The 26932-nt window shown below is 46.0% G+C and overlaps 1 protein-coding gene across 1 annotated transcript; it reads left to right on the top strand.

Annotated features, from left to right (window-relative positions):
• The first annotated feature begins 2899 nt into the window (after positions 1–2899).
• On the top strand, positions 2900–6326 carry LOC119328163 (cytochrome c1-2, heme protein, mitochondrial-like). The gene is made up of 8 exons (XM_037601182.1): positions 2900–3031; positions 3740–3807; positions 4291–4493; positions 4679–4958; positions 5047–5118; positions 5567–5683; positions 5771–5836; positions 5935–6326. The coding sequence occupies exons 2-8, from the start codon at positions 3748–3750 to the stop codon at positions 6049–6051; spliced, it is 915 nt and encodes a 304-aa protein (XP_037457079.1). The 5' UTR covers positions 2900–3031; positions 3740–3747; the 3' UTR covers positions 6052–6326.
• Positions 6327–26932: the final 20606 nt, after the last annotated feature.

Raw genomic sequence — 26932 nt, 5'->3', positions numbered from 1 at the left:
AACCGCATTGAAGGAGGGCCGCTGGCCTTGACGCCGACGCGGGCGACCAGGTGAGGCATGGGCGCGTTTCCTGGCGTGGCACGCATTGCGGGATTGGGCCTCAGTCCATCCATCACCATGGCCCGAAGGGGAACGGTCGGCGCGGGGGGAAGGGCAAACCTCGATGGACTTAAGGCGAAGCTGCCCAGCCTGGCGATCCCTAGCAAGATCCGGGGTGGAGAAGGTGGCGTCGGTCCTGGAGCAGAATACGCGGCGAAGGGCCTAGAGGCGGGCCGGGGGTCGTCAGAGTGATCAGATCCGTCAACGGACCGTAGGGTAGAGGCGGATCTGGGACGGACACTGGTCTGCCCCACCTTACGATGTCCCGCAAGCTGGAGCGGGCAGAACTGCACGAGTGCACCGAGCGGGCACGACCCATGGATGTAGGCGAGGTGGCGCCCCTAGCCGAGCGGCCAGAGACGGAGGCGGGTGGCCGCCGCGGCCGGAGTGATCATCGGCGCGAGCGAGAGAGCGAGGAGGGTTGGTTGAGTGGTGGTCACCGAGGGAGTGGTGGTGCATGCCATTGGTTGGCTCAATCCAGAACATATACATGCTATGTTTGTGGTGATTTTGGATCAAACGTTGTATTTGAAGCGATTTTTTGGGAACTTTGCATGTTTTAATTTGAAAAACTCAATGATGAAACTTTATGTTATGTATAAATTTAAATTGAATGTTTTTAACATGTTTATAATTTTGTGCCTTGGTCAACATGCCGAAAATAATACACCTAAAGAAACAGAGAGATTATATTGTATAGTGTTTGAAGTTCATGCAGCGAGGACACAAATTTTACACAATTTTATTTTTACTCCACTAACTATAGAAGATTGGCTAGGTGCGGCCATTGTTAATAAAATAAAAAATTTACTCCGCTAACATTACTCCACCGGATTTTTTAGCAAGAAAACTAGGTCTTTATTGATCAATACCAATGTTTACAAGAATGCGATTGGGTCACTTGACGTGCCCAACCAAATATGGCGCCCGTAAGGTAGAGAAGTACCTGACCTAGCTAATCTATGAGCTTCAGTATTTGAAGCTCGAGGTTCGAAAACAAAATTATAAGAAGTAAAATTTCTCACAGTTTCTAGGATCTCCATAATAACACTTCCATAGCTTCCTCCCACGCCCTGGCGAATATGGTTCACAACATGTTTACAATCTGATGCAATTTGGAGATGTTGTAAACCCAAGTCTTGCGCCAGTGAAGGAGCTTCTCGACAAGCAAAAGCTTCCAAACTAGCTGGATCCGATATGCCCTGGATAACTAACACTGACGACCCAAGATAGGAACCGTCACAATCACGACAGATGGCTGCTGCGGTTCCTGCACTGTGTTGCACTGAAACTCCGGCGTCCACATTTATCTTCACTAGTCCCTCATCTGGCGGGATCCAGCGTCGTTGCATATTATTGCATGTAGAACCAGCTCTTGTTGTGGGCTCAGGTATACCCGGAATTTGATCCAACTCAGAGATGAAGTTTGTGACAAATGTATGAGTTTCATAGGGGCTTTGATTAATACCTTCATGAATGAGTTTTCTCCTTGCATACCATATCGTCCACAAGGTCACCGTCATCCGAGTGAATTCGTCGTGACTTAGAACATCCATCATAGAAAAGAGCCAACTCCTAGCGTCTGGTTCTGGTGTTGCAATCATATGCTCTAACAAATCATGGTCCACGAGAACCCATACGCAACGCGCCATGGTGCACTCTAGGAGATTGTGCCTCCACGAGTCTTGAGCTCCACACACGAACCATTGGTCATGGTGAGACATCTTCCCATGCTTGCGAACATCCTCTGTTGCGAGCGAATTCTTGGACAGCCTCCATAAGAACACTTTTATCTTTGCTGGTACAATAGTTTTCCAGAAAGTAGTCCATGATTTTTCAATTTCAGAGCTATTAGAGGACCCCGCTCGATTCTCTAGCCAATCTTTTCTTCGTTTCTTGATAGCCATGATCATCCTATATGCAGAATGGACAGAGAAAACATCATTCTTTTCAAAATTCCACGCCCAGAAGTCCTCTATGTTTCACGTGCACACTGGAATCTGCAAGATAGCGGCTGTATCATAAGGCAAAAAAATTTGCTCAACTAGTTGTGCATTCCACCTTGCGTTATTCCGGTGCAATAACTCAGAGACCAACTGAGGTGGTTGGGCAATCAGTGACACGATTGGGCGCATGTTTTCTGCTCTCGGGATCCAATTCATATCCCAGATGTTTGTCGTAGCACCTGTCCTTATCCTCCTGATAAGTCCCACCTTCAATATGTCCCGACCTTCAAAAATTGATCTCCAAATCTGAGATGGGTGATTGCCCAACTCAGCTGACAAAAATTCTGTGTTGCGGTAATAGACTGCCTTTAAAATCCTAGCACTCAGAGAGTCCGGGTTTTCATGTATACGCCATGCTTGCCTGGCCAACAGCGCTAGATTAAAGATTTCGAAGTCTCGAAAGCCTAAACCTTCCATATATTTTGGCATGCTCATGGTGTTCCAAGAGACCTAATAAGATTTGCGCTGGCCTTGTTTACTGCCCCACCAGAAAGCTTTGATTATGGACGTCAACTTCTCACACAACCCTCTAGTCAGCTTGAAACAAGACATAGAATGCACAGGTATTACTCCGCCGGATACTGGCTGTTAGGATCGGTTAGAAATGCCCCTTTTCGCTCTTTTCAACACACAATGTGCGAGACCGATCCGCGACCTCAGGCCTTTGGGCCGGGACAACACGGTCCGCCCAGATGGCCAGGTTTTGGCTCAACCTGACTACCCGAGGCAAACGGCCCATACGAGATCCTCGGGGCAAGAGGCCCGCGTGTCAGCGTCATGCCCCCCAAAGCCTCCTCACTCTCATCGCGTTCCTCACATCGCCACAAAGCCTGCGCCTCCATCCACCTCCCTCCCACCCGCTCCCCACCCCCCGCGCCGCCGCTCGTCGGAGCCCCACCTCGCCGTGTCAAGTCCGCTCCCAATCGGTAACTGTGCTACGCCCTTCACTGCTTTCTACCCGTCCCTCCCGTTTCAGCAATATATTACCCGATCTGGTGATCTGCTCCGGTCGTCGCGCGGTTGCGCACGGGCGATCCGGTCAACATCTCGGGGGTGAGTGGTAATCGAGCGCGTAGATAGATCGCGCCGTTTCCTCTGCGAATCTGACACATTTGGGCTGTCGCGCCGTAGTCGTACCGTTACCAATAGCGCGTCTCGGTTTAGATCTCCCGGGGGATTGGTGTTACTGCTTGGGAACTGTAGATATGGAATTGCCACCCGCCACACTTCGGTGAATCTGATCCATTTAGGGTCGTTACAGTCCTGTTTTACCCCCTTCATTTCGTGTGGAGATCATCATACTTTACTGCCAAGCCTGGTCCAGTGTATGATCTAATATCTGTTGAGGTTTGTTAGTTTCCAATCTGAAGTGACTGCCCTGAATTTTATTTCGAGATTTGGGCTTGACGTTGTAGAAAAAAAAACATTTTGCAACATATCCTTCTGATTATTGGGTTTGTACTTTGTGCCACAATTTTCTTCCAATCCTCTCCAATATGATGGCTTGGATAATGTAAATGCAATCACAGTCATTCAATTTATCGCTGGCAAGTTTGCATCTATTGTCTGTTGCTTTTGTGATATCACACCACTCCAACTTGTTTCTATAACACAGCTTGTAATCTTTGATGCAGAGCCCTGAATGGCTGCCGGCAGGGGCATTAACCAGCTTCTGAGGAAAACTCTTCAGAGCCAGTCTTCTGTAAGTGCTTTCTCAGAACTCCCGCTTTGGTATGCATTCTATTGAAAAACTAGTCCAGTATCTAGCCCTGTTATTATTTGTTTTATTAGTTTCCACGGTTGTACTGAAGTTATGACATTACTGTTCCATATGCTGGGAATAAATCCTTGGCATGCTTAGTCTGTATTTAGTTTTTTTCTGATAGAGAAACCAGTTATTGCTCAAATGCTGCATGTTTTTTTTGGGGTGCGGGTTAAACGTTTGGCAGGATTACCTTTTCGTGTAAAGTAGAATGGATAGTTCTCAATGCCGGACTTTCGGTTGGGTCAAGCCATCAACTAGTTAATACTTAATACTACTCCCTCCGTCCCAAAATAAGTGACTCAACTTTGTACCAACTTTAGTACAAAGTTAGTACAAAGTTGAGTCACTTATTATGGGACGGAGGAAGTACTATTTATGCGCTATGACTGCTCGTTCTAACATTATAATCTTTTTTTCCAGGGCTCATCTCTGCTTTCTTCATTTCGGGGAAAGCATGAAGAGTCCTCTGCTGGACTGAGAGCATTGGCTCTTCTTGGAGTTGGTGCTTCTGGTCTTTTAAGTTTTGGTACGATAGCATCTGCAGATGAAGCTGAGCATGGTTTGGCAGCTGCAGAGTACCCCTGGCCGCATGCTGGCATCCTTAGCTCGTATGATCACGCATCGTAAGTCGCCCATTTGTGCTTCTTTTATTTCGTAGATGAACTATGTGTTTAGTGTGTCACATTGAGATTAATATTATGAACAAAATATCGCTGTGCTAATGTATTTTCCCAGTAAGATAGTGAAAAAAAAGTTAGGGCATTCATTTTGAACTGTAACGCTTTATACAAATAAAATCTATGAGCAGAATCCGCCGTGGACATCAAGTTTACCAGCAAGTGTGTGCATCTTGTCACTCCATGTCATTGATTTCATACCGTGATTTGGTTGGGGTGGCCTATACTGAGGAGGAAACTAAGGCAATGGCTGCTGAAATTGAAGTGGTTGATGGTCCTAATGATGAGGGTGAAATGTTCACACGTCCTGGCAAGCTGAGTGATCGCTTCCCGCAGCCTTATCCAAATGAACAAGCAGCCCGATTTGCAAATGGTGGGGCATATCCCCCAGATCTCAGCCTTATCACGAAGGTAATAATAGCCCATCTCTTTGCATTGCAGTGGTGTAATCTTTCATCTCAAACTTTTAACTTACTGTATTTGATTCATATGAGCTCAGGCAAGGCACGATGGCCAGAACTACGTGTTTGCTCTTCTTACTGGTTACCATGACCCACCTGCTGGTGTTCAGGTAAGCCTCCTGTATGCCTTTTGGCTCCATCGTGTAGCTTAGGTTTGTACTTTCTTTCTGTATTCATTCTCTCTCTGTACCTGCATTAAAGTTGCTAAGGCACATGGTATGCAATCATATGGATACATTTCACACCAACACACGAATACATTCCAAAATTAGGATTTTTGGCTAGCCTAAGAAGACTTATTTACCTTCCCTGCCAATGTTTATTGTTTCTGCTGAATATATTCTATGATGTTTGCAGTACTTTATACACTTACTGAAAAAGCTTCTTTTGTCTATCATCTAGCAAGAGGCTGCTAACTATAATAATTGTTGTAAACCTGTAATTTTTTGTACTGTTTACTTTTTTTTTGTAATTTCTCCTCTGTTGTAATAGTTAGCAAGAGGCTGCTAATAGACTCTTTTGGCATTAGTAAACTTACTCTGACTGATTAAATTGTAGATTCGTGAGGGTCTGCATTACAATCCCTACTTCCCTGGTGGTGCCATAGCCATGCCTAAGATGCTTATGGATGGGGCTATTGAGTATGAAGATGGTACTCCTGCAACTGAAGCCCAGGTATGTCGTTTAAACCTTTGTTGAGCCCTTAATGCGTAAATTGTTGTCTTATTGTGCTAACACCGAAGCATTAAATTTCTATCGCAGATGGGCAAGGATGTTGTGTCATTCTTGTCGTGGGCTGCTGAGCCTGAAATGGAAGAGAGGAAACTGGTAACTGCCTGACACTTTACTCATGTAAAAGTTACACACTGTTTTAGTTTTCCATTGTTCTGATGTGCCTAATACCTACATCATTTTTTTTCTTCTAGATGGGTGTCAAATGGATCTTCCTACTGTCACTTGCTCTTCTCCAAGCCGCATACTACCGTCGCATGAGGTGGTCCGTCCTCAAGTCCCGCAAGCTGGTCCTGGACGTCGTCAACTGATGACCATTGTTTCTTCTTTTTATTGCAACGTTGAGGCTTTAAGCAGAAGCGATTGAAATAATGGCTTCCGTTGTATATTTTTGCTACTAGGGTTGTCTCCCATCATACCTTGGGTACAATCTCTTTTGTTTTCTTCCTCTGCTGCAAAAGCATTTCTCCAAGGAGCAGTTATTTTCAAATATTTTTTGCCAGTTGATACCTGATGGTACCAACATACTTCTAACAGAAGAGTTGATAAATGCTTTATATTGCATGCGGTTGTCTATTGTCTTGCCCATCCGTCCAGATGAAGTTCATAAATGCTTTATATTGTGGAACGCAGCATCATGCGGTTGTCTATTGTCTTGCCCATCCGTCCAGACATGCTGATTTGCATGTGATCACATCACACTCTTTACAACATTGTCGTCTCAAAATTATGTAGTGGTAATCTGAGGGGACGTGAATTTTTGGGACATGAGTGTGCCGTGACGCTTTAAATTCGTAAATTCACATACTACTTTGTCTGGTAGAGCATGTACAGAGATTGGTAAGACAATCTTATCTTAATCTTGGCTTGTAGTGTAGAGATGATAAAAAAGATGATGTACAATGGGCGGTCTCTTAATCTTATCTGTAATTCCTAAAAATATGGTGAGAGAATTGTTGCTAAGAGATCATCTCTTATCATTAAAAGAAGGCCGAGAGGATGCAAAACACGTGTTGTTTCTATATTGTGTCAGAAGGCAAAAAAGGTGTGGGATAAGTTGGGGATGTACGAGGCGGTTAAAAAAGCTTGTGTTGTTGATCGTGCGGGAGAGGCAATCCTTGAATTATTACTCCTCATGCGAGATCAAGAATATCTATAATGGGTTTTTAGAATGCATGTGAATTGATCGCTATAACCGCTTGGTATTCATGGTTTTAAGAAACAAGTTGGTTTATGGGAATTCGTGCTATAACGGCAAACTATGTAAATGTCTGCTCCCCTAATGCAACTAGGAGAAATGGAGGATGGAGTAGACCTCCTATAGGGTTTGTTAAGTTGAATGTCGATGCTTCCTTTGATCATGATCTGTTTAGAGGCGCAGCCGATGCTGTATTCACGGATGACAAAGGAAAATTTATTGTTGCCGGAAATTGAAAGATTGATTGGTGTGCTGATGTACTGACAACGAAAGTGTTGGTGCTTAGATTTGACTTATTGCTGGCACAAAAGGCAGGTTGCAATCGTCTCGTTATTAACTTTGATAACATGGAAATCATTAACACAATGAAGAACAAAGGACTTTCTGCGGAGTGGCGGCGACAATTTTTGATAATTGCTTTTTTATGGCCTGCGAACTTGCTAGGTTAGTGAAATGTTTCGTGGCAAGGGATTAGTTCGAGGAGCTTATAGAAAATAATGTATCTATTTTTATAGATGATGTAACCATTGTTTCTAATTAATAAAGTTATTGTTGTCTTTTTCAAAAAAATAAAAAGAGAGAAGGTAAAGTCATTTCTTTGGTTTCTCTTTTCTTCACCTAAGCATTTATCCTATGCGACACAAATAAAATTAAGATAGCACAATTGTACATGCCCGTGCATTCGCAGATCTGTAGAATTTAAATAGCTGCTTGGTGGCTTGATGACCTACATGTTATTTAGAAATGTTTTTTGTTATGAATCAAACGCAACCCGGTACGAGTTAGTTGGGGTAGAAGAGAGGGGAGGGCACACATTTTAAATATGCTTCTTGCAGGTGGATGTAAATTGAACGGTGTTGAATCTTATCAAATTCAGTCTATGTGTGATCAGTTGAAGTAGTGTCTACTATATGTAGTTTAGTAGACTGAATCAATATTACAGTATATAATTTATTATCTAGCATTAATTGTATGGTAGGTGAGCATACATTAAACACTCGAGGATAAGGGGGACACATGAAAAACAACACTCGAGGATATAGAGGATCCACATGAACCTCAACTTATGGTCACTAGGCGAGTAGTGCGACCTCATCTTGGATAATGATGAACACATGAGCAACACTAGGACACTGGCGGAGCTACAGTGGATTCCTTGGGCGGGCCAACCTGAAGAAGAAAGCGTAGAAAGAGATAGACAAGGACACTTGACTGGCTAGTTGAGCCGCGTTTCAACTGGACAGGGCGGGCCAGAGCACAGGTTGGCTCCAACATAGCTCCGCCACTGCACTAGGACATAAACATAAATATTGGTGCTGGAGAAGTTGATGGACATAAAATATTGGCTACGACAAAAAGGACCAAGAGAGAAGATGAGAAATATGAACTAAAATAAATAAATTTGAAAAATCCATGCTTTTACAACACACATGTACGAATGTTCTACTTCCATGCAGTTTCGCTAAGAGATAACATTTAATGTGTACAGAACAAATAAACAAAATTAGTACTCTAAAAAGATCATCTTTGAAGCATTTTGGACCGTCTGTTTTGTTTTTTATACCCAAAGTTCTATGAATGTGATTTCTTTATGAAAATTTATTTGTAGGAAGAACACTCAAGACCGTGTGCTAAAAAATTCAAAGTATTTTCAGTTAATTTTTGCCATTTTTCCAGAATGTACTGTTCACCTAGGTGCATTTTCATTTTGGAGCAGGAGAGCACTTTCAGAGAGAAAGAGAGAGTGGACGTGATGAAAATGTACGAGGGCACATGCAAACTCACTACTATTTCAAACGCGGTGAACTAAATGTAGCTCAAATGGTTATGTTCTTGTGGTGAAATCAACCCATTAGAGTTCATGTCCTAGACTTGTACTGGTGGTCGCATTTTTCCGAATTTACTTTAGGTCTTATGACGATTTGCGTTCAGCGGAAGGAGACGTTCTCGTCAATTATGAAGGCGTCCGTGATGACTTCATCAATTCCAAAATATTGTGCCGGCTCAGTATATCGAATGTACTCATAGGAGTATGTGTATGCACGTGCCAAAGTGGTTGTTTTAATCTGATGTCACATCCCTAGCTTCTGGTGCTGCCTAGTGTTTGCATCATGTTTAAATTTCTGAAAACTTAAACTGGAGAAATTTAGAAGCCTCAAAACCCTAAATAAAAGAAGGGCAAAAACCCTAAAATCTCATTCATTGTTCCAAAATGCTCTTCTTAAATGTTTGATAATTTTTGGAAAGGGTTCTGGTCCCAACCAAAATATTGAACATTTTTAAGGACTTAATCTTGGGACTTTGAATTTAAATCATTAGCTATTTGAATTTGAATTATATTCATATAATTAGAATATAATTTCAAATACCCCTGAAATATTTTATGAGCTTTTGGAAAAGTCCATCTAGCAAAATAAAAATATTCAGAGGAGTTTTTGGCATTGTTTGGATTATTTTAAATTCAAAACAGTGGCAAAAGATTAAATAAAAGAAAACAGAACAGAAATATAAAAAAAGAGCAGAAGCCTACCTGGGCCACCTACCTGCAGCCCACCTAGCGCCCCACCTGGCGCCAGCAACCGGCCCAGCTCCTGTGCTGGCAGCCCATCGGTGCGCCCAGCCCACCAGGCGCCTCCCCCTGTCGCCTTCCTCCTCGTGCCAGTAGGCAGAGGAGGGACACCGCGACGCCGCCGCGCGCGCCACCTCCACCCTGCTCTGGCCACCTCCTGCTTCGCGCTGGAGGCTCGTCCTCCTCCCTGACCCCGTGCCTGGATGACGCCACGCTGCCCCGACTCCCTCTCGCACTCTTCCTCGCCTCATCCCCTCCTCTGTCTCTCTCTCACACGCACGGCCGTCGCCACCGACGCCGTTCGCCGCGGCCACAGCCACCGCCTCGCCTCTCCGACACGCCCATGGGCTCCGCCTCGTCCCTCTCTTCCTCCTCACCGAGCCGTCCGACGCCGGAAGCCCCTGGACGTCGCAAGCACCGCCGTTCCCCTCGTCGGCCACCGGAGATCGCCGCCGTCAATTCTCCGTCGCAGAAGCTTCCCCGAGCCCATTGAGCCGCTCTGCGAGTCCGCCGTGATCCCCTCTTCCTTTCCCCTCACCTCTCTCTCTCGCGCATGCCCTGTAGCCGCCGCCCCACGAGCACCCGAGGCCGCCGTCCGCCATGGCCGGTGAGCTTCGTGCTCCCGAGCTCCTCCACCTGCGCTCGTTGCCTCCGAGTGCTCCTGATGACCCCAGTGACCCGTAGAGCCCCTCCAGCGCCTCAGCTCCCTCGTTTGCGAGCAGCAGTGCCGAACCCGACCGCACCCGAACTCCGGCCGCCGCTCACGAGCTCGCCGTCGTCGGTACCGGCCACCACAGGCACGGCCACCACCACCATTCGATGCGCACCAGCAAGGGCTCTCCAACGAGCCCAAGCACGGCCTCGCCCGTGCCCTGTAGCGCGTTTCCGGTTCGCGCCGCCGTCTCGGGCCTCGCCGGCGTCATGTCGCCGGTGGGTTTGACCCACTTTGACCACGGCGGGACCCCCCCTGTGTCCATGACATGTGGGGCCGGCCTTTGACTGAATTAGTGTAGGATTTTAATTAGTGCTAATTGCTCTGTTAGTTAATTAGGATTAGTACTAATTGAATTAGTTAAACTAATTACCCCTGCTGACACTGACAGTGGGCCCCGTGGCTATTAATTTGATTAGTTAGAATTAATTAACTCTGTTAGTCACCTGAGTCACTGACCAGTGGGCCCCACTGGTCAGGTTTGACCGGACCAGCCCCTGTTGACCTGCTGACGTCATGCCAACGCCATGCTGACGCAATATTCCTTTTCTGGAATTTAGTTTATTTTATAAATAATCAGGAAATTCTAGAAAATTGTATAAAGTTCTAAAATTCATAGAAATTCAACCGTAACTCCAAATTAAATAAATTATATATGAAAAATTATCAGAAAAATTCAAGGAATCCATCTGTACCATTTTCATGCATGTTTGAACAATGTTTGTCCTCTGTTTTGGACAAAATAAATAAAGGGCATTTAAATAATCATATATGGAGTTGGAGTTTGAATCATGTATTCAAACCAACTTCATTTAAATCATAGCTAGGTGCATTAGCCCAAAACACATTCATATTGCCGTGTCATAGGATGCATCATATTATGCATTGCATTGATCGTGTTTCTTCTGTGTTTGCCGGTGTTGTTCCCCCTCGATAGACGTTGTACCGGCGATGTGATCGATGACACCGATGAAGAGCTATATTATCTTCAGAAGTGCCAGGCAAGCAAAACACCCTTGTTCATTCCGATATAATCCCACTCTCTCGCTCCTGCTCTCTTTTACTGCATTAGGACAACAACGATTCATCTGTTACTTGCTGCGGTAGCTGAATCCCTTTATCCTCTGCATGACCTGTCATTCCACAGTAAATAGATGAAACCCACTAGCATGAGTAGGAGTTGTTTGAGCCCTGTTGTGCCTACTCATTCTTGCTTGTTTGTCATGCCTGCTACTGCTTAGAGTTGTGTCAGGTCTGATTCATCGAGAATGAATCAGAGGTGTGTGAACATGTCCTACTGTGTGTGAGCTAAGTGTGTGAACACGATTTGGTAAAGGTAGCGGTGAGAGGCCATGTAGGAGTACATGGTGGGTTGTCTCATTGAAGCCGTCCTCAGGAACTGAGTTCTGTGTTTGTGATCCATGATTCAGCTACTACCACGCATTGGGCCCGAAACCAATGGACCCTCTCGGCTTCTTAATCACCCTTGTCCTCTGTCAAGGAGTTGTAAGTAGTTTCTGGTGTTTGTAGTATGCTGGAGGCCGTGGGCAGCGCTGACCGGAGGGGTGGGCTGTGATGCGGTAGGCACGTGGCATGGTGTACCGGGCGCCCGTTTGGTGTCTCGGGAACCCTGTTCACATCGTTTGGGGCTGTGAGCAAAACTCCGGCCGGATCTCCTCATGGATGGAACCCGAATAGGCGATAAACCTGGACTAGAGACTTGAGTGTTTAGGCAGGCCGTGGCCGACACCCACGTTGGGCTTCCGCTTGAAGGTTGCCGAGTACATGTCGTGTAAACGGCGGTAAGTGGTGAGAGCGTGTGTGAAGAAGTACACCCCTGCAGGGTTAACATCATCTATTCGAATAGCCGTGTTCGCGGTAAAGGACTTCTGGGTTGCTTATATCAGTTCATAGACAAGTGAAAGTGGATACTCTAAAATACGCAAGATAAGCGTGAGTGCTATGGATGGCGTTCTCGTAGGGAGACGGGAGCGGATCCATAGTGGTGTATTGATATGGTGAATATGTGGACTCGTGTGCGCCACCTCAAAAGAGTTACTTGCAGTCGTAGTTCAGGATAGCCACCGAGTCAAAGCTGGCTTGCTGCAGTTAAACCCCCACCATCCCTTTGTTGATAATGATGCATATGTAGTTAGTTCTGATGTAAGTCTTGCTGGGTACATTTGTACTCACGTTTGCCTATTTTATGTTTTTGTAGAGAGACTTCGGTCTCGCTAGTAGTACCGCGTGGACTTCGGCGTTTAGCTTGTTACCTCAGCTACGATCTTGTGCCCTCGGCAGGATCTGGTAGATAGTCAGGCTTCTCAGCCTTTTTCATTTTATAGTTGTCTATACTCAGACATGTTAAGCTTCCGCATGTGCTTTGACTTGTATGCTCTGAATGTTGGGTCATGAGACCCCTGTTTGTAATATCTCGCTCCTCGGAGCCTATTGAATAAATACTTAAGTCGTAGAGTCATGTTGTGATGCCATGTTGTATTTGCACATATCGAGCATATTGTGTGTATGTTATTGAAATGCTTGGTATGTGTGGGATCTGGCTATCTAGTTGTTTATCCTTAGTAGCCTCTCTTACCGGGAAATGTCTCCTAGTGTTTCCACTGAGCCATGGTAGCTTGCTACTGCTCCGGAACACTTAGGCTGGCCGGCATGTGTCCTTCTTCGTTCCTGTGTCTGTCCCTTCGGGGAAATGTCACGCGATGAATACCGGAGTCCTGTTAGCCCGCTACAGCCCGGTTCACCGGAGTCCTGCTAGCCCAGTGCTACAGCCTGGATTCACTCGCTGATGACCGACACGTTCGATGCTGGGTCATGGATGCCTGTCCCTGTAAGTTAGTGCCACTTTGGGTTTACGACTAGCCATGTCAGCCCGGGCTCCTTATCATATGGATGCTAGCGACACTGTCATATACGTGTGCCAAAAGGCGCAAACGGTCCCGGGCAAAGGTAAGGCGACACCCGTGGGAATACCGTGCGTGAGGCCGCAAAGTGATATGAGGTGTTACATGCTAGATCGATGTGGCATTGAGTCGGGGTCCTGACAGCTTTGGTATCAGAGCTTGACTGCCTGTAGGATTACCAAGCCAAACTGGTCGAAGTTGATTCTAGAAATTCTTTAGTTATATAAGGGAATTGATTGTGGGATGGAACGTAAGGCTCTTTTTACTCCTTATACCTCATGGCCTTCTGATCTGAGTCATCATCTTCTCTTCTACGGGGATTAAGAACTAGGCTATCTCTTCTTTCCATCAGGATCACGTGTTACTAATCCGTAGACTTATAAGATTGTTGGATTAAGCCACAGTTCAGTTTCTACCTCTGTATGTTAATTATTGATCTCGAGACCTTGATATTGTGCTTCTGAGTGGTTATGCCACCATTTTTGTGAATGTCTCAAATCTTTTCTGAGCATTTACAGCCGTTATGCTGTCCGAGTCATCCCAGGTTTCCAAAGAGTCTGATGCATTTGCAAAATCCTTTTCCTCTGGTTTCAATGTCTTTTAGGCCAGGTTAATCACACAAATTGTTGAGTTGAGGTACTCTACTGCCTCGACCTTTATGTTGGAGTTATTATCATGACCCTAGGTGTCTCAGGGGATCATCTAGTAGTCTAGCCATGTTTTGTGTCCCAGTGTGATGATTCTGGCTTTTATTCTCGAAAGCATCCCGTGATGCCACTTAGTAGTAGGTATTCTACTCCTTGGGTTTTGAACCCGAGATTCACCCTACTTACTTCATGTTGATAGTAATTGCTAGCTCCCTTAGGTTATTAGTAACCTTTGCGATAGTCCTTGAAGTCCGTGGTATCTTCTTCTTCCAAATACCATGAACTACTTATGGCAGAAGTTCCGCGTTGAACTGAACGATCACAACTAGAGTGCTCTTGATGAGTTCTCCATGCTATATTGTGACTCTGCCAGCTCAATCTTTCTGCATGGGTTATCCGGAAGAATTATGTTGAACCTGGTTCGACATACTAATCTACGCATCCACAACTCAAAAAGTTATATGTTCCTTTGAGTTGTCCCTCTTTAGCTGTCTACTGACCTTCGTCTATCAATTGATAGTCAAGAGTATGCGTGCGTTCGTTTATCGATGCCTATTACTCTTGTGGTCCGTCAAGCCATTCTATCACGGAATGACTAGGAGAAACAAACTCCAGTACCTCTTCCATATCTAGGATTGGGTTAAAACAATTGTACTCCGCAGATCAAAATGCCAATCCAGCTTTTGCCCTGTTCTACCTTGGAGTATTACCATCTTTTATATCGGGATTGTTATAGGAATTGCACACCATCCTATGAACTCTTGGTACAGTGATACTTCTTGCCATCATTGTTCATTCCTCGGTTCCTGTGTTATTGTAACCGGAATGCCGACAAATGAATCATGGCGTGTGAAATCAATACTGCTAGCAACTCTGTTGCTTGGTAGTTAAATGGACGATAACCTCATTCTTAGCGTGTTGATTATTGAATCGTCACCCTAAGACTGATTGTGCTATCTAGTCCTTGTTCTCGGTGCACTCCTCGATCGATGAGTTAGGATTATTTCAAATCTTCGCTCTATTGATCATATCGTCTTGCCTCAAAAAGCAAGATTGTTCTCGAGCTTACTAACATATCGGTGGTTCGTGACTTTCCAAATATCTTCTTGGAAGTGTTACCGGGTTGTTTCCTGACTGTTATGTTGAACTCGTGATCAAGTTGGTTTCTTGTGAACCACCCTTTCTCCAAGAATCTGTGTTGGATATCCCTGAGCTAGTTGGTTAAGCTAGACAACAACTTGGAGAATTGGAAGATAAAAGCTTGCCTAACTTAGTTCGTTCCAAAGGGATATTCTTGTGTAGAGTGTGTTGAAGAAAGATGCTATCTTCATCGATTGGTCCCTGTGATCAGTTGCTGGACCTATTGTCTTATCAATCCTTTGATTTGAGTGTGGGCTATCGTCAAATCAAATCAGTACCAACGATGCTCGTAATGTTGTCTTACTCGTGGTTGATCCCTCGAGCATACACCATTATATCTTTTGGGTCTGACCAATGCTATCACTTGTTCACTTAACTATGGAATTCCTTTTGAAAGGAAACCCAGATGAATTGTTGTTGAGCCCATTGACAACATCCTTGTCTTCTCCATAATTTTGCTGAACATTAAGCTAGTGTTGAAAAACTTTTGAAAGCATTTGTTCATGCTAGCTCATGAAGCATATGTTCGGATGTAAGAAGTGACTTCCTCTAGTTCATGTGCATTTGATGCAAGTTGCCGCCGTGGATTCGAGGAAGATTGTTTTGTTTCCTTTGGAATCATCCCAAATCAGTCATGCACACGTGCGAAGTATTCTGTAGTCTGGAGGCTTGCAACCTTCATTCTATATGTGTCCCTAGCACACTAAGCCACTGATTGACTTGTTCAAGGAAAATAAGTCTATGCTTGGGATCTAATCCATGGACTTGCGTAAAGACTTCGATATCCTCGATGATGGTTCTCCACCTGAACTCGGTAGTGTTTAATTATAAGACTACTACGTGGCCATGCTTGTCTGGGACAACGTGTTCACATGTTTGTAGCAGAACCAACTCATGTTTTGGAGCTTACTATCGTAGTTCATTCCCCGAGAATCTCACAACGCCGTCTCGTCGATTTGTGTTGTAAACTTTCATTTTTCTTTCTAGACTTGATGAGTCTGGAATATTCTGACACCAACCAGATCTGAATCTCAGGCAGATGTGATGGTTGGAACATTTCCCAAGAACTATAATATTGGTCTCGCGATAACCGGTAAAGTGGATATCGTGGCCAACACACCCAGCCGGAAGACCTCCTGTTGTAGTATCTTGATTTGAGGAAGTTGGCCACCTCCCCATAGGGATTTCGTAGGATTTACTCCCTAGTTGCCCCTATGGATTTCTGTGTTCCGAAGTCCGACCTTTTTACTTGATGTTCTAGATATCAAACCATATCTATGAATGGGTTACACTAGCACATCAAGGAGAACATTAGAAGAGGAGTGCTAAATGTCTCTCGGTCGATCATCCAGATTTCGTTCCCTTGGCCTCGCTAAGGTGAAATCTGAGAAAGTGTTATCCTCCTTTGCATCTGCATCGTCCATCGCTATTCATCATGGTAGTATGTTGTGTTGTCAGCACCCTTGACACGGATGTTGATAAAACCTTGATGATTGTGGAAATGCTCAAGTTCTTGAGAGCACGCACAAGCGCTACGTGTTATCATCGGCTCTAACTGGGATTCCTCTCAGTTTCCTCGGCAATGCTATGACCTTTCAAACAGTGAATTCACTCTCTATTGTTGGGTTCTTCCCCAGTTACCAGAATCATTCCCAGCATTTGCATTCTGTTCCCAGCTTGCGCCGCCATTGTGCCATTCTACCATGGGTCTCTTCCATTTCCGGTGGTAAGCAAAATCATCCATTACGTTGTCTTCAACAAGGTAATCCACATCATCCAAGTCCGAGTATGCCATTCTACCGACCCCCTCCAAACGATCGCTCGAGAATTGCCTTAGGCTGGTTTAAAGAGTCTCAATGATCTCTGAATCAAAGGTAATTCTTTTTGCCACTTAAGGGGATAATCTACGAATCACCCTCCTCCAGGATGTTTCGTCGTGGTATCATGGCAACTCAACTCCTCGCTACGTTGACAATCGTTTACCACCTTCTTAGGTGTGGAATTGTTGTCTACCTAGTGAGCCCTCGTCATCTGTCTCACTCCATTTCCTCAGATGTATGCTTCGTGTCTCAGCTCGAGAGATGTGACAATGTCTCATCCCATGAGTTGATCCTAAGTTGTTCGGTCTTCAAGAAGATAGATTCTTCTAGAGTTTTCCTTCCCTCTTCTCGTCATGTTAGCTGGAGTTCTCAGAGGAAAACGTCGAGACAAAGATGGTGATTGAAACAACGTTCATTTGAAGTGCAACCTGGATCGTGAAGATTGTACTAGTTTCGTTTCCCCTTCATCTTACCCTACGCTTGAATCTCGGGACGAGATTCTTGTTTAGTGGGGGCGAGTTGTCACATCCCTAGCTTCTGGTGCTGCCTAGTGTTTGCATCATGTTTAAATTTCTGAAAACTTAAACTGGGGAAATTTGGAAGCCTCAAAACCCTAAATAAAAGAAGGGCAAAAACCCTAAAATCTCATTCATTGTTCCAAAATGCTCTTATTAAATGTTTGATAATTTTTGGAAAGGGTTCTGGTCCCAACCAAAATATTGAACATTTTTAAGGACTTAATCTTGGGACTTTGAATTTAAATCATTAGCTATTTGAATTTGAATTATATTCATATAATTAGAATATAATTTCAAATACCCGTGAAATATTTTATGAGCTTTTGGAAAAGTCCATCTAGCAAAATAAAAATATTCAGAGGAGTTTTTGGCATTGTTTGGATTATTTTAAATTCAAAACAGTGGCAAAAGATTAAATAAAAGAAAACAGAACAGAAATATAAAAAAAGAGCAGAAGCCTACCTGGGCCACCTACCTGCAGCCCACCTAGCGCCCCACCTGGCGCCAGCAACCGGCCCAGCTCCTGTGCTGGCAGCCCACCGGTGCGGCCCAACCCACCAGGCGCCTCCCCCTGTCGCCTTCCTCCTCGTGCCAGTAGGCAGAGGAGGGACACCGCGACGCCGCCGCGCGCGCCACCTCCACCCTGCTCTGGCCACCTCCTGCTTCGCGCTGGAGGCTCGTCCTCCTCCCTGACCCCGTGCCTGGATGACGCCACGCTGCCCCGACTCCCTCTCGCACTCTCCCTCGCCTCATCACCTCCTCTGTCTCTCTCTCACACGCACGGCCGTCGCCACCGACGCCGTTCGCCGCGGCCACAGCCACCGCCTCGCCTCTCTGACACGCCCACGGGCTCCGCCTCGTCCCTCTCTTCCTCCTCACTGAGCCGTCCGACGCCGGAAGCCCCTGGACGTCGCAAGCACCGCCGTTCCCCTCGTCGGCCACCGGAGATCGCCGCCGTCAATTCTCCGTCGCAGAAGCTTCCCCGAGCCCATTGAGCTGCTCTGCGAGTCCGCCGTGAGCCCCTCTTCCTTTCCCCTCTCCTCTCTCTCTCGCGCATGCCCTGTAGCTGCCGCCCCACGAGCACCCGAGGCTGCCGTCCGCCATGGCCGGTGAGCTTCGTGCTCCCGAGCTCCTCCACCCGTGCTCGTTGCCTCCGAGTGCTCCTGATGACCCCAGTGACCCGTAGAGCCCCTCCACCGCCTCAGCTCCCTCGTTTGCGAGCAGCAGCGCCGAACCCGACCGCACCCGAACTCCGGCCGCCGCTCACGAGCTCGCCGTCGTCGGTACCGGCCACCACAGGCACGGCCACCACCACCGTTCGATGCGCACCAGCAAGGGCTCTCCAACGAGCCCAAGCACCGCCTCGCTCGTGCCCTGTAGCGCGTTTCCGGTTCGCGCCGCTGTCTCGGGCCTCGCCGGCGTCATGTCGCCGGTGGGTTTGACCCACTTTGACCACGGCGGGACCCCCCCTGTGTCCATGACATGTGGGGCCGGCCTTTGACTGAATTAGTGTAGGATTTTAATTAGTGCTAATTGCTCTGTTAGTTAATTAGGATTAGTACTAATTGAATTAGTTAAACTAATTACCCTTGCTGACACTGAAAGTGGGCCCCGTGGCTATTAATTTGATTAGTTAGAATTAATTAACTCTGTTAGTCACCTGAGTCACTGACCAGTGGGCCCCACTGGTCAGGTTTGACCGGACCAGCCCCTGTTGACCTGCTGACGTCATGCCAACGCCATGCTGACGCAATATTCCTTTTCTGGAATTTAGTTTATTTTATAAATAATCAGGAAATTCCAAAAAATTGTATAAACTTCTAAAATTCATAGAAATTCAACCGTAACTCCAAATTAAATAAATTATATATGAAAAATTATCAGAAAAATTCAAGGAATCCATCTGTACCATTTTCATGCATGTTTGAACAATGTTTGTCCTCTGTTTTGGACAAAACAAATAAAGGGCATTTAAATAATCATATATGGAGTTGGAGTTTGAATCATGTATTCAAACCAACTTCATTTAAATCATAGCTAGGTGCATTAGCCCAAAACACATTCATATTGCCATGTCATAGCATGCATCATATTGTGCATTGCATTGATCGTGTTTCTTCTCTGTTTACCGGTGTTGTTCCCCCTCGATAGACGTTGTACCGGCGATGTGATCGATGACACCGATGAAGAGCTATATTATCTTCAGAAGTGCCAGGCAAGCAAAACACCCTTGTTCATTCCGATATAATCCCACTCTCTCGCTCCTGCTCTCTTTTACTGCATTAGAACAACAACGATTCATCTGTTACTTGCTGCGGTAGCTGAACCCCTTTATCCTCTGCATGACCTGTCATTCCACAGTAAATAGATGAAACCCACTAGCATGAGTAGGAGTTGTTTGAGCCCTGTTGTGCCTACTCATTCTTGCTTGTTTGTCATGCCTGCTACTGCTTAGAGTTGTGTCAGGTCTGATTCATCGGGAATGAATCAGAGGTGTGTGAACATGTCCTACTGTGTGTGAGCTAAGTGTGTGAACACGATTTGGTAAAGGTAGCGGTGAGAGGCCATGTAGGAGTACATGGTGGGTTGTCTCATTGAAGCCGTCCTCAGGAACTGAGTTCTGTGTTTGTGATCCATGATTCAGCTACTACCACGCATTGGGCCCGAAACCAATGGACCCTCTCGGCTTCTTAATCACCCTTGTCCTCTGTCCAGGAGTTGCAAGTAGTTTCTGGTGTTTGTAGTATGCTGGAGGCCGTGGGCAGCGCTGACCGGAGGGGTGGGCTGTGATGCGGTAGGCACGTGGCACGGTGTACCGGGCGCCCGTTTGGTGTCTCGGGAACCCTGTTCACATCGTTTGGGGCTGTGAGCGAAACTCCGGCCGGATCTCCTCATGGATGGAACCCGAATAGGCGATAAACCTAGACTAGAGACTTGAGTGTTTAGGCAGGCCGTGGCCGACACCCACGTTGGGCTTCCGCTTGAAGGTTGCCGAGTACATGTCGTGTAAACGGCGGTAAGTGGTGAGAGCGTGTGTGAAGAAGTACACCCCTGCAGGGTTAACATCATCTATTCGAATAGCCGTGTCCGCGGTAAAGGACTTCTGGGTTGCTTATATCAGTTCATAGACAAGTGAAAGTGGATACTCTAAAATATGCAAGATAAGCGTGAGTGCTATGGATGGCGTTCTCGTAGGGAGACGGGAGCGGATCCATAGTGGTGTATTGATATGGTGAATATGTGGACTCGTGTGCGCCACCTCAAAAGAGTTACTTGCAGTCGTAGTTCAGGATAGCCACCGAGTCAAAGCTGGCTTGCTGCAGTTAAACCCCCACCATCCCTTTGTTGATAATGATGCATATGTAGTTAGTTCTGATGTAAGTCTTGCTGGGTACATTTGTACTCACGTTCGCCTATTTTATGTTTTTGTAGAGAGACTTCGGTCTCGCTAGTAGTACCGCGTGGACTTCGGTGTTTAGCTTGTTACCTCAGCTATGATCTTGTGCCCTCGGCAGGATCTGGTAGATAGTCAGGCTTCTCAGCCTTTTTCATTTTATAGTTGTCTATACTCAGACATGTTAAGCTTCCGCATGTGCTTTGACTTGTATGCTCTGAATGTTGGGTCATGAGACCCCTGTTTGTAATATCTCGCTCCTCGGAGCCTATTGAATAAATACTTGAGTCGTAGAGTCATGTTGTGATGCCATGTTGTATTTGCACATATCGAGCATATTGTGTGTATGTTATTGAAATGCTTGGTATGTGTGGGATCTGGCTATCTAGTTGTTTATCCTTAGTAGCCTCTCTTACCGGGAAATGTCTCCTAGTGTTTCCACTGAGCCATGGTAGCTTGCTACTGCTCCGGAACACTTAGGCTGGCCGGCATGTGTCCTTCTTCGTTCCTGTGTCTGTCCCTTCGGGGAAATGTCACGCGATGAATACCGGAGTCCTGTTAGCCCGCTACAGCCCGGTTCACCGGAGTCCTGCTAGCCCAGTGCTACAGCCTGGATTCACTCGCTGATAACCGACACGTTCGATGCTGGGTCATGGATGCCTGTCCCTGTAAGTTAGTGCCACTTTGGTTTTACGACTAGCCATGTCAGCCCGGGCTCCTTATCATATGGATGCTAGCGACACTATCATATACGTGTGCCAAAAGGCGCAAACGGTCCCGGGCAAAGGTAAGGCGACACCTGTGGGAATACCGTGCGTGAGGCCGCAAAGTGATATGAGGTGTTACATGCTAGATCGATGTGGCATTGAGTCGGGGTCCTGACAGCTTTGGTATCAGAGCTTGACTGCCTGTAGGATTACCAAGCCAAACTGGTCGAAGTTGATTCTAGAAATTCTTTAGTTATATAAGGGAATTGATTGTGGGATGGAACGTAAGGCTCTTTTTACTCCTTATACCTCATGGCCTTCTGATCTGAGTCATCATCTTCTCTTCTACGGGGATTAAGAACTAGGCTATCTCTTCTTTCCATCAGGATCACGTGTTACTAATCCGTAGACTTATAAGATTGTTGGATTAAGCCTTAGTTCAGTTTCTACCTCTGTATGTTAATTATTGATCTCGAGACCTTGATATTGTGCTTCTGAGTGGTTATGCCACCATTTTTGTGAATGTCTCAAATCTTTTCTGAGCATTTACAGCCGTTATGCTGTCTGAGTCATCCCAGGTTTCCAAAGAGTTTGATGCATTTGCAAAATCCTTTTCCTCTGGTTTCAATGTCTTTTAGGCCAGGTTAATCACACAAATTGTTGAGTTGAGGTACTCTACTGCCTCGACCTTTATGTTGGAGTTATTATCATGACCCTAGGTGTCTCAGGGGATCATCTAGTAGTCTAGCCATGTTTTGTGTCCCAGTGTGATGATTCTGGCTTTTATTCTCGAAAGCATCCCATGATGCCACTTAGTAGTAGGTATTCTACTCCTTGGGTTTTGAACCCGAGATTCACCCTACTTACTTCATGTTGATAGTAATTGCTAGCTCCCTTAGGTTATTAGTAACCTTTGCGATAGTCCTTGAAGTCCGTGGTATCTTCTTCTTCCAAATACCATGAACTACTTATGGCAGAAGTTCCTCGTTGAACTGAACGATCACAACTAGAGTGCTCTTGATGAGTTCTCCATGCTATATTGTGACTCTGCCAGCTCAATCTTTCTGCATGGGTTATCCGGAAGAATTATGTTGAACCTGGTTCGACATACTAATCTACGCATCCACAACTCAAAAAGTTATATGTTCCTTTGAGTTGTCCCTCTTTAGCTGTCTACTGACCTTCGTCTATCAATTGATAGTCAAGAGTATGCGTGCGTTCGTTTATCGATGCCTATTACTCTTGTGGTCCGTCAAGCCATTCTATCGCGGAATGACTAGGAGAAACAAACTCCAGTACCTCTTCCATATCTAGGATTGGGTTAAAACAATTGTACTCCGCAGATCAAAATGCCAATCCAGCTTTTGCCCTGTTCTACCTTGGAGTATTACCATCTTTTATATTGGGATTGTTATAGGAATTGCACACCATCCTATGAACTCTTGGTACAGTGATACTTCTTGCCATCATTGTTCATTCCTCGGTTCCTGTGTTATTGTAACCGGAATGCCGACAAATGAATCATGGCGTGTGAAATCAATACTGCTAGCAACTCTGTTGCTTGGTAGTTAAATGGACGATAACCTCATTCTTAGCGTGTTGATTATTGAATCGTCACCCTAAGACTGATTGTGCTACCTAGTCCTTGTTCTCGGTGCACTCCTCGATCGATGAGTTAGGATTATTTCAAATCTTCGCTCTATTGATCATATCGTCTTGCCTCAAAAAGCAAGATTGTTCTCGAGCTTACTAACATATCGGTGGTTCATGACTTTCCAAATATCTCCTTGGAAGTGTTACCGGGTTGTTTCCTGACTGTTATGTTGAACTCGTGATCAAGTTGGTTTCTTGTGAACCACCCTTTCTCCAAGAATCTGTGTTGGATATCCCTGAGCTAGTTGGTTAAGCTAGACAACAACTTGGAGAATTGGAAGATAAAAGCTTGCCTAACTTAGTTCGTTCCAAAGGGATATTCTTGTGTAGAGTGTGTTGAAGAAAGATGATATCTTCATCGATTGGTCCCTGTGATCAGTTGCTGGACCTATTGTCTTATCAATCCTTTGATTTGAGTGTGGGCTATCGTCAAATCAAATCAGTACCAACGATGCTCGTAATGTTGTCTTACTCGTGGTTGATCCCTCGAGCATACACCATTATATCTTTTGGGTCTGACCAATGCTATCACTTGTTCACTTAACTATGGAATTCCTTTTGAAAGGAAACCCAGATGAATTGTTGTTGAGCCCATTGACAACATCCTTGTCTTCTCCATAATTTTGCTGAACATTAAGCTAGTGTTGAAAAACTTTTGAAAGCATTTGTTCATGCTAGCTCATGAAGCATATGTTCGGATGTAAGAAGTGACTTCCTCTAGTTCATGTGCATTTGATGCAAGTTGCCGCCGTGGATTCGAGGAAGATTGTTTTGTTTCCTTTGGAATCATCCCAAATCAGTCATGCACACGTGCGAAGTATTCTGTAGTCTGGAGGCTTGCAACCTTCATTCTATATGTGTCCCTAGCACACTAAGCCACTGATTGACTTGTTCAAGGAAAATAAGTCTATGCTTGGGATCTAATCCATGGACTTGCGTAAAGACTTCGATATCCTCGATGATGGTTCTCCACCTGAACTCGGTAGTGTTTAATTATAAGACTACTACGTGGCCATGCTTGTCTGGGACAACGTGTTCACATGTTTGTAGCAGAACCAACTCATGTTTTGGAGCTTACTATCGTAGTTCATTCCCCGAGAATCTCACAACGCCGTCTCGTCGATTTGTGTTGTAAACTTTCATTTTTCTTTCTAGACTTGATGAGTCTGGAATATTCTGACACCAACCAGATCTGAATCTCAGGCAGATGTGATGGTTGGAACATTTCCCAAGAACTATAATATTGGTCTCGCGATAACCGGTAAAGTGGATGTCGTGGCCAACACACCCAGCCGGAAGACCTCCTGTTGTAGTATCTTGATTTGAGGAAGTTGGCCACCTCCCCATAGGGATTTCGTAGGATTTACTCCCTAGTTGCCCCTATGGATTTCTGTGTTCCGAAGTCCGACCTTTTTACTTGATGTTCTAGATATCAAACCATATCTATGAATGGGTTAGACTAGCACATCAAGGAGAACATTAGAAGAGGAGTGCTAAATGTCTCTCGGTCGATCATCCAGATTTCGTTCCCTTGGCCTCGCTAAGGTGAAATCTGAGAAAGTGTTATCCTCCTTTGCATCTGCATTGTCCATCGCTATTCATCATGGTAGTATGTTGTGTTGTCAGCACCCTTGACACGGATGTTGATAAAACCTTGATGATTGTGGAAATGCTCAAGTTCTTGAGAGCACGCACAAGCGCTACGTGTTATCATCGGCTCTAACTGGGATTCCTCTCAGTTTCCTCGGCAATGCTATGACCTTTCAAACAGTGAATTCACTCTCTATTGTTGGGTTCTTCCCCAGTTACCAGAATCATTCCCAGCATTTGCATTCTATTCCCAGCTTGCACCGCCATTGTGCCATTCTACCATGGGTCTCTTCCATTTCCGGTGGTAAGCAAAATCATCCATTACGTTGTCTTCAACAAGGTAATCCACATCATCCAAGTCCGAGTATGCCATTCTACCGACCCCCTCCAAACGATCGCTCGAGAATTGCCTTAGGCTGGTTTAAAGAGTCTCAATGATCTCTGAATCAAAGGTAATTCTTTTTGCCACTTAAGGGGATAATCTACGAATCACCCTCCTCCAGGATGTTTCGTCGTGGTATCATGGCAACTCAACTCCTCGCTACGTTGACAATCGTTTACCACCTTCTTAGGTGTGGAATTGTTGTCTACCTAGTGAGCCCTCGTCATCTGTCTCACTCCATTTCCTCAGATGTATGCTTCGTGTCTCAGCTTGAGAGATGTGACAATGTCTCATCCCATGAGTTGATCCTGAGTTGTTCGGTCTTCGAGAAGATAGATTCTTCTAGAGTTTTCCTTCCCTCTTCTCGTCATGTTAGCTGGAGTTCTCACAGGAAGACATCGAGACAAAGATGGTGATTGAAACAACGTTCATTTGAAGTGCAACCTGGATCGTGAAGATTGTACTAGTTTCGTTTCCCCTTCATCTTACCCTACGCTTGAATCTCGGGACGAGATTCTTGTTTAGTGGGGGCGAGTTGTCACATCCCTAGCTTCTGGTGCTGCCTAGTGTTTGCATCATGTTTAAATTTCTGAAAACTTAAACTGGGGAAATTTGGAAGCCTCAAAACCCTAAATAAAAGAAGGGCAAAAACCCTAAAATCTCATTCATTGTTCCAAAATGCTCTTCTTAAATGTTTGATAATTTTTGGAAAGGGTTCTGGTCCCAACCAAAATATTGAACATTTTTAAGGACTTAATCTTGGGACTTTGAATTTAAATCATTAGCTATTTGAATTTGAATTATATTCATATAATTAGAATATAATTTCAAATACCCCTGAAATATTTTATGAGCTTTTGGAAAAGTCCATCTAGCAAAATAAAAATATTCAGAGGAGTTTTTGGCATTGTTTGGATTATTTTAAATTCAAAACAGTGGCAAAAGATTAAATAAAAGAAAACAGAACAGAAATATAAAAAAAGAGCAGAAGCCTACCTGGGCCACCTACCTGCAGCCCACCTAGCGCCCCACCTGGCGCCAGCAACCGGCCCAGCTCCTGTGCTGGCAGCCCACCGGTGCGGCCCAACCCACCAGGCGCCTCCCCCTGTCGCCTTCCTCCTCGTGCCAGTAGGCAGAGGAGGGACACCGCGACGCCGCCGCGCGCGCCACCTCCACCCTGCTCTGGCCACCTCCTGCTTCACGCTGGAGGCTCGTCCTCCTCCCTGACCCCGTGCCTGGATGACGCCATGCTGCCCCGACTCCCTCTCGCACTCTCCCTCGCCTCATCCCCTCCTTTGTCTCTCTCTCACACGCACGGCCGTCGCCACCGACGCCGTTCACCGCGGCCACAGCCACCGCCTCGCCTCTCCGACACGCCCACGGGCTTCGCCTCGTCCCTCTCTTCCTCCTCACCGAGCCGTCCGACGCTGGAAGCCCCTGGACGTCGCAAGCACCGCCGTTCCCCTCGTCGGCCACCGGAGATCGCCGCCGTCAATTCTCCGTCGCAGAAGCTTCCCCGAGCCCATTGAGCTTCTCTGCGAGTCCGCCGTGAGCCCCTCTTCCTTTCCCCTCACCTCTCTCTCTCGCGCATGCCCTGTAGCTGCCGCCCCACGAGCACCCGAGGCCGCCGTCCGCCATGGCCGGTGAGCTTCGTGCTCCCGAGCTCCTCCACCTGCGCTCGTTGCCTCCGAGTGCTCCTGATGACCCCAGTGACCCGTAGAGCCCCTCCACCGCCTCAGCTCCCTCGTTTGCGAGCAGCAGCGCCGAACCCGACCGCACCCGAACTCCGGCCGCCGCTCACGAGCTCGCCGTCGTCGGTACCGGCCACCACAGGCACGACCACCACCACCGTTCGATGCGCACCAGCAAGGGCTCTCCAACGAGCCCAAGCACGGCCTCGCCCGTGCCCTGTAGCGCGTTTCCGGTTCGCGCCGCTGTCTC

Source organism: Triticum dicoccoides, chromosome 7A, assembly GCF_002162155.2.
Source record: "Triticum dicoccoides isolate Atlit2015 ecotype Zavitan chromosome 7A, WEW_v2.0, whole genome shotgun sequence".
NCBI classification, from domain to species: Eukaryota; Viridiplantae; Streptophyta; class Magnoliopsida; order Poales; family Poaceae; genus Triticum; species Triticum dicoccoides.
The sequence above is the reverse complement of the archived record's forward strand: the minus strand, read 5'-3'. Positions and strand labels throughout refer to the sequence as shown.